We start from the raw sequence: 10,772 nt of genomic DNA on the forward strand, positions 1-10,772 counted from the left end.
TTGGACATAAATTTCTACTGGAATTAGCTGACTATCAAAATCATTGTTATAAAAGATGTAATAAGTTCGGGAAAATTGGCCTTGGAGTAAGTCTTACATCAAATTTAGAAGTGGGAGAATTTTTTACAGAACGAAGATCTAGTGAAATAGTACCTACAGTACCGGAGTAGTTACATGGAAAATTGCTACATAGAGCATAGATACAAAGGCTATTCCTTAAACCAAAAGAGAGGACGAGTAGAGTATCTTCTACCGGCGGCGGGTACCCCTCGGGTGAACCTCAAACTTGCCAGTTGACGCTCCATGTCGAGAAGGTGTCGTTCATAAACGCTCTGGCGAACCCGGAGTTCTATGACTTCAGCCCGAGTCGCAGCAAGCTCTTGCTGCAGGGCCTCGTGGTCTCTCCTAGACCTCTCACGAGCATCTTCAAGATGAATGGTGCGGATGGTATGCATTCTCGCATTGGCATTAACTTTCGTGATTCGATGGAGAGCTGTCCTGCCCTGTATTTCGTTTCGGGCAACTCTGCGGACCAGGATTGGCAAGACCCTGTCTACTGAGCCTCCTTCGCTCAGCTCATAAAAGCTTCGGTCTCCATTGAATGGCATGGGCTGATTCTGCTCTTGGCTCTATGTTTCCAAGCTTTCCACCCACGGAGGCGTCGGGCCTTGAAAAGCCGGTCTAGGGTTAAGATTTGGGATTGGAGCCACTGGGGGTAGATTCTCAACTTCTGGCTCGGTATCAAGATCCTTTAGAAGGTCTTCTGCCAGATCATCATCTAAGGGGAGTTCAGGTTCTGCTTCTGGTTCTGCATTTAGCCCTCCTCCATTCTCTTGGTCGGGAAAGTAAGGGTCGCTGGGGAGGTGGAATCCAGCCATTTATCTAGACGTGAAATAAGGGTAAGGAATTTATTCAACAATTCTAAAATAAAGCGATAAAAAAATAAAAAGTTTCTATAAGAGAAACTTATTGCTAATCCTAATAAGTTTGTTTCTTGAATGAATAGTGCCTAAAACACTCCCATAGTATTTTACTTTATGTTTTGTTCTCATGTTCTTCTGTATAAGAAGATGTATATGTATAATTTGTACCCAAAACACGGCCCAAATGGCATTACCCACATGAGTTTACGGCCCATGGGTTTACGTCCCAATGAGTTTACGGCCATAAACTCATGGTAATTTGTACCAAAGTGTGTGTTAAGGTCTAATGGTCCTCCAAGAAACGTTCTAGTTCATTAACTTAGCTCCTAGAAGAGTTTAGGGTCAAGATTGCACCATTTTAGGGGTTTACGGCCATGAGTTTACGGCCACATGAGTTTACGGCCGTAAACTCATGTCATTTTGTGCATAAGGGTGTTTTACAGGGCTTTCAAGAATTAAGGAAGGATCCTATGTTCATGTCATGCCTTAGGAAGAGTTTAAGGTCCAAATGCCCCACTAATTAGGGTTTACGGCCAAGGGAGATGCTCTTGGCCGTAAACACCTTTTGTTCTTGATTTCATGTTGTTTTGAAGGTGATTAACATGTGATTCAAGCATATATCAAGCTAAGGAAAGAGTACTTACGATATAGAAGCTTGCTAGGGTGATTAAGGTCCAAAAACACTAGTGTGTGTTCTTGGTGAAATGAAGAACACTTGAAGATCTATCAAAATGGAGTGATTTCATGGATGAAATCAAAGGGTTGTACTAGATAAAGAGATGTAACAACAAATCAAAGGAAATAATTCTTACATTTTTGGAAGATCAAGATGAAGATCCTATGATACTTGAGAGAGAATTTGGGTTTTCTAGACTTGAAATGAAAGAAATGAGGAAAAGTGATGGAAACTCATGTATGTAACATGAGTTTACGGCCAATCATGAGTTTACGGCCCAAACTCATGAAGGTTTGGCCGTAAACTCCACATGATGGGGGTTTAAGCTTGATTAGTGCACAATGGACTCAAGCAGATATTTCCTAACACCCGATTCTTGAATGTACTATGCTTAGAACACTTAAACAGACTCTAAACAGTGCTAAAAGATAGCAGAAGCAAGTCTGACTTTGATTAAATTGAATGGTTGTACAAGATAGAAATTCCGTGTTGTCACAATGATGTTGGTGTAAATTATTACTTTGACCAAAAAAAGCACTAGATGTGGTGGATAAGGTTGGTAATGAATCTGCAAAACAAGAAGTTCCATTTTTGCATGATGGTGAACTAAAAGGATATGGCGAGTTTGCAGATTGTGACAAGTTGGATATATCCGGCCTAGAGAGTGATTCTAACAGAGAAGAATTTGATGATGAACCTAAAGTTATTTATTCAAATACCATGTTTCATGGTATGCCCCCATTGCCTTCGTGTCCTGTAAACGATGATGTGAACATTCCATGTCAGAGGGTGGATATAAATGAAGAGATTAAGGTTCGATACATTTTTTATGACAAAGAGTTGCTCAAGCTTGCAATTGGAAGACAATGCATGGAACAAGGTAAGCAATATAAGACTACCAAATCGAGCAAAGAGAGGTTCGAGGTGGTTTGTTTGGTAGAAAATTGTTCTTGGATGGTTAGGGCAAGGGGAATCAAATCGACTACTGCTTTCCAAGTCACAAAAGTTGTTGACCAACACACTTGTTGTGCAACAAACTTGGAGTCTAATCATCGACAATCAAAGAAAAAGGTACTCGGGCACTTTATCGCTGAAGTATTGGCTGGAGATTATAATAGAGTTTATCGGGGTAATGAAATTGTGAGGGACATCAATTCGAAATTTCCAATCAATATCTCATACCAAAAGGCATGGCGGGCAAAACAGTATGCGTTGTTGATGTTAAGAGGTACCAAAGAGGATTCATTCACCAAACTACCAGCGTATCTGCACAACTTGGTGAAGCACAATCCAGGAACTGTTACTCAGATAAGAACAGACGATGATGATCGGTTTGAGTTCGTGTTTATCGCGTTGGGTTGCTCGGTAAGCAGTGATAATTTTTATAACAAATATAACATATGAATCCTAATTGGTATTTGTTAATGCTATCAAAAATAATTGTAGGTACGAGCGTTCATAAAATATTGTAGGCCGACCCTAATAATTGATGGTGGTCACCTAAAGGGTGAATTCAAAGGTACGATGTTGCTCGCAGTGACAATGGACGGTCAAAACCAAATCATGCCTGTTGCTTATGCCATATGCAAAAGTGAATGTATGGAGACGTGGTCCTGGTTCCTTCGAAAACTACGTGAATGTATATGCAACCTGGAAGACCTTACAATCATATCTGATAGGGCTCCATCCATAGCGACGTCAATTGCAAATATATTTCCTCACGCCCATCATGGAATATGTGGTATCCATTTGTATTTCAACATTTCAGAAAAATTTGGAAGCAGCGATACAATACACGCATTATTTTGGGAGACATGCAAAGCGTATACTATTAAAAAATTCGATAATGGGATGAAAAAAATAAAAAATGTAAATAATCGTGTATGGGAATACATACAAAACATCAATCCAGAAAGATGGGTCAGGGCACATTTTCCTGGGAATCAGTATTTTCTTATGAAATCAAATAGTGCGGAGTCGATAAATTCAATGTCAAGATTTGCAAGAAAGATGCCACTATTGATGTTGATTGAGTATTTTCGTGCAACAATGCAACAATGGAATTTTCAGAAGCGTAATGTTGCAGGTACTAATATTTTATATATAATAGTACTTGAAATGTTATTTTTACTACTCTTATGATATTATGAAATTATGTCTATTTTTTTAGCTGAAACAAAAACAACACTCACCCCATGGGCTGAAACGATTATATAAGCTAATAAGAATGCTTGTAATAATTGGATGGTATGCCCTATCTCAAATAGCAGATTTGAAGTGAAAAGCTCTACTCACAAAAGTGTCATTGTTGATTTCCAACAAAGAACCTGTACATGTAGGCGGTGGCAAATAGATGGCTTACCTTGTGGCCATGTCATAAAAGTGCTAACAATGAGCCGTTATGAAGATTGTTCGGAATTTGCTTTAAAAGCTTACTTTACAGAGACACTGAGGAAAACTTACGAGGAGTCTGTGAACCCTTTACCAAGTCCATCTGAGTGGGAGATCCCGGATGATTTGATGACCGTGAAGCCACCCATAATGGAGAGACGTCAGCCGGGTAGGCCAAGAAACACTGGCCGTAGTCCGTCGCAAGGTGAGCGTCCCATACGACAAGAATGTTCTACATGCGGTCAATTTGGACACACGAGGAACGATTGTATGGGTAGGGGATCGGGGAGCGGATCTGAGGGTAGGAAAAAATCTACACAAAAGGGCATAATGACTGATGAATTTGCATCCGGAAGCGGGTCACAGAACGAAAGCGTGTACCCTACTATTGATTTCAACAGCACGTTTGATTTAAATTGTCCTTAGATTAATGTAGGAAAGTAATGAATTCCCGTATTTGTAATTTGTATTGCTTGTATTAAACTGCACTTCTGAGAATATTAATTAAATCTACTTTATTCCATGAAAAATAAAACACAAACATAAAACATTATTGGAAAAGAGATACACCCGTACGAAACATTACATAAGACATTTCACATAAAAGTGCCTTCCACATGAAATATTTGTTATTTTTAACTAGAATCCATGCATCCTCATACTCGAAGTCAGTTCCCTCGTGCTCCAAAATGTAATCATTTTTAACCATTTCTAAAAGATCTTCGTCATTGTTTGGATAACGATACCTGTTTTTAAGATGATGATACCATCGATTGAACCATGTGATTTTTTCCTTTAAATCCATCCACTTACCAACAATATCTTCTTGTGTTCGGTGTTTTCCTTCTCCCAATGAGAGGTTAAACATAGCTGTTATGCGGGTCCATTCATCACCTTCAAAGCAATCAGGGTTAACCATGGTTACATCATCGTAAATGTTCATCCAACATCGTGTTACCACCATTACCTCTCTTATCGTCCATGGATGTGGAGTATTCGACGGAGCAGCTGCGTTGGAAGAAGTTGCTTGATTGGAGGCCATTTTTTAAATTTGTTTGTTAGTTTGTTTTAATTTTATAGTACTTAAATAAGAAAAAATACTGGCATACAATTAGGTGGATTCCCAGAAGTAATGTTTGATACTGTTTGAAATGACAAATATACTGTTCGAAAAGACAATACATTATGCAGGCTACGAACCAGTAGTCAAAGTCTATGAAACCGTAGTCAAATAATGTGAAAGAGTATCCAATTGTCAGATACCTTATACGGAGATACTATTTGAAACGACAAATATACATCTTCGAAAAGACAAGACATTATGCAGGCTACAAAGCAATAGTCAAAGTCTATGAAAACGTAGACAAATAATGTGAAATAGTAGTCCAATTGTCAGATACCTTACACGGAGATACTGTTTGAAACAACAAATATACTGTTCGAAAAGACAATACATTTTGCAGGCTACGAAGCAGTAGTCAAAGTCTTTGAAACCGTAGTCAAATAATGTCAAAGAGTATCCAATTGTCAGATACCTTACACGGAGATACTGTTTGAAGCGACAAATATACTGTTCGAAAAGACAATACATTATGGACCCTGCATTTACAGCTCCTACATACATATGTATCCGCATGTGGTAATGGCCTTACCTCCACAACCTTAGGCAAACTAAGTAATTGGTAATTGTCTCTTACAAGTGATTCGAAATGAGTTTCTCTGACAGTGACCATGAAGAAAGTTTTAACAACTTGCTTGTTTACCTTTATAACCTAAGGCGAACCAACCCGCATACTCACACTCACATCAAAACGGATTTGATGGATCGTTTACAATCTTGTTTTCTGGCTATTGGATGGGTGGTATATATCTTTTCCAAATTTCTTTTGTTGCTTTACATTTGTTAATATTGGTACATTTAAACTAATTGCTTTGCACTCTTAAAAAATACAAGTCCATGCATTCGTAAATTGTTTCTTGCCAGTCCTCTACATAGGTAGTGTCCGTCTTAGAGGGGACTACCTAAAAACAATGTTTGTAGCGGTTGCTAAATATGGGAACAATCTGACTATCCCTATAGCATTTGGTATGTCGGTTAAAAATAATGTGGTAACTTCTACATGGTTCCTAATGAGGTTAAAAGAATGTCTCGGGAGGGTAAGGAAGTAGCGTTCATATCCAATATGTACGATGTTGTTGGCTCTTGAGTAGATAATGTTTTCACTGATTCTTATCATGGTTACAATTATAAGAGCGTCCACAAATATTTACGCACAAGAGTAGGCTCTGGAAGATCAATGGAAACTTTGTTCTGGATAACATTAAAATCATACACTGTGGAGACTTTTGAACAAAATTTTCCTAGGCTACACATTGATGCTCGTGTAGTGCTTACGAATATCGGTCATCCGAAATGGGCAAGAGCCTATTTCCCTAACATCCGTTCGAATGTACTCAACATGGAAGTTCCTCAATATTTTTCAGTAGTATCGCTCAATCATCGTAATGTACCGATAATAGCGCTTATCGAGGGAATTCGTGGGTACATGCAAAATACATTTTTTGAACGAAGTATAATGGCAGGTATATTTTCGGGTGCAATATAAAAGAATTAAATAGGTTGTACAACAACCTTTTCTAACCATATTTATTTTTCAGGGAGTTTGACTGGTGTACTAACACCGTATGCTCAACTGGTGGTTCAAAGAAGGATGCAAAAGTCTGTTCGTTGGCAAGCAAGACAGATCCCCCAACAGATCTCGTCTCACATGCCGACATATGTGTATGAAGTATTTGATTTTAGAACAACTTGTGTTGTAGACCTTAACGGTCGTACTTGTTCATGTGGAAAATGGAGCGGTCTCGGTATAGCATGTGGTCATGCCATCGCAGCAGCACGTGATTCAAACATGCATGAAATTGTTAATTTGGTTCAAGTATATTACCATGCTGATGTATTTCAGCTCGTCTACCAGACACAAACCGTTCACCCACTTCCCCCACCATCTGAATGGGAATACTAGACCCTTTGATGGCTGTTTTATTGCCGATGTAAAATTTATTCCCTTTAAATATTGATGCATGTAATATATTTGTCGTTGACTATGTAATATATTTTTAATATATTAGGTTTGTAATATATTTTTAATATATTAGGTTTGTAATATATTTGACATTGTGTTTGTAATATATTTGAAATATATTATGTTTGTAATGTATTTGTCATTGTCTTTGTAATATATTTTCCATTTGTTCGTGCTATTAAAAACCACGTAAAATAACATAAGTTGTCATTTTTAGCTTACGATAAAATTATGTTTTTTAGTTTGATTTTCATGTTTTATATGTTGGTTACGTTGTTTTTACATAGTTCTTCGTCTGAAAATATCCGGATTTCAAATCCGATATCGTTACATCATTGGTTTTACCCTCCAAAGTATGCTTCGTGCTGTTAAAAACGACATAAAATAACATAAGTTGCCATTTTTAGCTTACGATAACATATGTTTTTTAGTGTGAATTTAATGTTTTATATGTTGGTTACGTTGTTTTTACATAGTTCTTCGTCGGAAAATACCCGGATTCCAAATCCGATATCGTTACATCATTGGTTTTACCCTCCAAAGTATGCTTCGTGCTGTTAAAAACGATAGAAAATAACATAAGTTGCCATTTTTAGCTTACGATAACATATGTTTTTAGTGTGAATTTATTGTTTTATATGTTGGTTACGTTGTTTTTACATAGTTCTTCGTCGGAAATTATCCGAATTCCAAATTCGATATCGTTACATCATTGGTTTTACCCTCCAAAGTATGCTTGGTGCTGTTAAAAACGACAGAAAATAACATAAGTTGCCATTTTTAGCTTACGATAAAATAACATAAGTTGCTACATAATAAACACAACAAAATTAAATTGGTTTCCATAGATTAGGAAACTGTTTGGGATACAAATTTTGTTCACGATCGATAAAATCCCCTCTAATTCTAACAACATCTGTTAGACGGTCGCGTTCAGCTTGAAGCATATTAAACTCCCTATTTGCCTCTCTAATCCATTTCTTAGCCTCTTTGATTTTTTTTTGTTTCAGCAATCCATTTTTATTTTTCAATTACTTGATCTGCTACGTCGTTTGCACGTTGGTTGAGTGTGCGACTAATTTGAGAGTCCCTTTCGTTGGCTTCTTCAGCGGCCTTCATAGCTTGGAAAATGTCGTCGGGCATGTTATCTGGGAGTGGGAAATTTGGGCCTTCCGGAATTGGGTTGTTATCGGAACAAACATAGTAATCTTCTTCTTCACAATGCCAAACACCGAACTTAGATGAATTCATTCTAAATTTTTGAATGTTGTAATGTATCACGTTTAGGATGTATGTTAGTTGCATATTAATAGGGTGAGACCAACATAGAAGTACTGTTTGAAAGGACAATTTTACTGTTCAAAATGACAAAACATTATTCACTCTAGAAAGTAGTAGTCAAAATTTTTGAAACCGTTGTGAAATAATGTGAAGTAGTAGTCAAATTGTAGTATAACTTACATAAATATACTGTTTTAATTTTACAGTTAGTATATATTGTAGATGCTATTTGAAACGATTAAAGAAGAGTAAATGTTGCAATGTAATTTCTTTGAATTTTACCACCTAATGTTTAGTAAATATTTTTTGATTCATACCACCTAATGTAATATAAACAATATGATTTTGTAAAATGGAAATGTTCATTACCACAATCTCATGTTATTCCACATCGAATATTATACGTTTGCATCATTTATTAAAACCACAATATGAGGTTACTCCACATCGATTTAAAAAGAAAACTATTAGCAAATAATAGTAAAATAGGACTACATAGGGATTAAAACGACCATAAACGACTCTGGTATTTCCCATTCTAATGCAGGGGGAATAACGTTCACATTTCTAGTCTGGTATGTAGTTCGAAACACATCAGCAAGATAATATATTTGAACCATATCGGTTAATTCCGTGTTTTTTGTATAACGTGCTGCAGCAATAGCATGACCACATGCTATACCCACACTGCGCCATTTCCCACAAGAACATGTGTGTCAATTAAGATCTACAACACACGTTCTTTGTAGATCAAATACTTGGAAAATATCAGAGGGGAACGGAGACTGGATCTTAGGTGGAATTTTAGTTGCTTTCCATTATAGAGACTTTTGCATCCTCCTGTGAAGGACCATCTCTGTGTAAGGGGTGAATACGGTGTTCAACATCCCTGAAAAGTAAAAGGATAGTCAATTATGGATATTTTAATGGTTTATAAAAACTTTCTAAATTACCTCCCACGACACTGCGTTCTGCAAACGTCTGTTGGATGTACTGAACAATTGCATCAATTAGCGTTATTATCGGTACATTACGTTGACTAACCGATAACACCAATAGGAATTCTGTAATATTAATGTTTAGTACATTCCAACGTATATTCGGGAAATACGTCCGTGCGCATTTTGTTTTTCCGATGTTGGCAAGAACCTCACGTGCATCATGACTTAACTTAGAAAATGATTTTTCAAAATCTTGCGTGGTATATGTTTTGCATGCACGGAAGAACAAGTAGTCTAAATTTGTGCTTTGACCAATTCTTAAGCGACAGTAAATCAAAACACTCTTAGACGAATAACCATGATAAGCCTCAGGGAATACCTGACCCACAAAAGAAGAAATGGTATCGTCCATATTGGTTATGAACGCAACTTCCCTACCCTCTCCGATAGCATCCTTCAACCTCATAAGGAACCAAGTGCAGGAGTTAACATTATTTGCCACCCCGATACCAAATGCTATTAGCGTAGTGATGTTTCCATCCATAGCAACTGCTACGAACATTGAATTAAGATACTCTCCTCGAATACGAACACTGCCTATGAAGATGACCGGAAGCATGCATCCTAAGAATGCGTTGATCTATTTCATAGTTAGTACAACACAATTATTAGTTTTCAAACTAAATTTAATCTTTTTAGCTCAAAAAATAAACAAATCGAAAGTACATTACCACACATCGAATAGCGACAAAACATAGTTCAAACCGATCCAAAACATCGGTTTTGATGAAAGTGTAACTATGGGGATTTGTACGATGAATGTTGTGGACGTAAACAGGCAAGTTGGTAAAGCTTTCTTCATGGTTATTGTATGAGAAACTCATCTTTAGTGATAAGTCTTTCCATAAATGACTTCAAAAGCTATTAAAAGGAATAAAGTAGTAGTCAAATGCTAGTAAACAGTAGTCAATGGCTATAACACATTAGTGGTAGTCAAATGCTAGTAGACAGTAGTCAATGGCTGTAACACAGTAGTCAAATTACAATGATGTGTCTGAAATTCACTGTACGATAAGACTAGACATAAACTAGTAGTCAAATGCTAGTAGACAGTAGTCAATTTGTAAGAAACGATACCAACATTAGGCAAATATGAACTTGAAATATAAAAAATACTTACTGTATAGAAGGACATACCACGCATCCCAATGCGACAAAACAAAATTGAAACCGGACTCTCATATCTTTCTTAATGATTGTGAAAGAGTTACGATTTGTTCTTTCAAGATTATGAAAGAATATTGGTAGGTTCGAAAAACTTTTTTTGTATACCTTATTGAATCCGCTCATTTTGCCAATTGGTATGTTCAATGAATAAGGTGTCCACTATAAATGGATTTCATTTCAAATTGAATGCAGGGGTAATTATTCGTTTTTAGAGTAGTCATTTCGAAATAAGAATACATTATTCAAGGTA

At 36.8% G+C, this 10,772-nt stretch overlaps 1 protein-coding gene across 1 annotated transcript; it reads right to left on the minus strand.

Annotated features, from left to right (window-relative positions):
- Nucleotides 1-8,845: 8,845 nt before the first annotated feature.
- On the minus strand, nucleotides 8,846-10,179 carry LOC145112762 (uncharacterized). The gene is made up of 4 exons (XM_079048892.1): nucleotides 10,027-10,179; nucleotides 9,308-9,935; nucleotides 9,183-9,243; nucleotides 8,846-9,041 (listed from the first exon to the last, which is right to left on the minus strand). Exons 1-4 carry the CDS (start codon nucleotides 10,177-10,179, stop codon nucleotides 8,846-8,848), a joined length of 1,038 nt encoding a protein of 345 aa, XP_078905018.1.
- Nucleotides 10,180-10,772: the final 593 nt, after the last annotated feature.

Source organism: Lactuca virosa, chromosome 5 (genome assembly GCF_052849685.1).
Source record: "Lactuca virosa cultivar CGN04683 chromosome 5, Lactuca_virosa_CGN04683_v6, whole genome shotgun sequence".
NCBI lineage: Eukaryota > Viridiplantae > Streptophyta > Magnoliopsida > Asterales > Asteraceae > Lactuca > Lactuca virosa.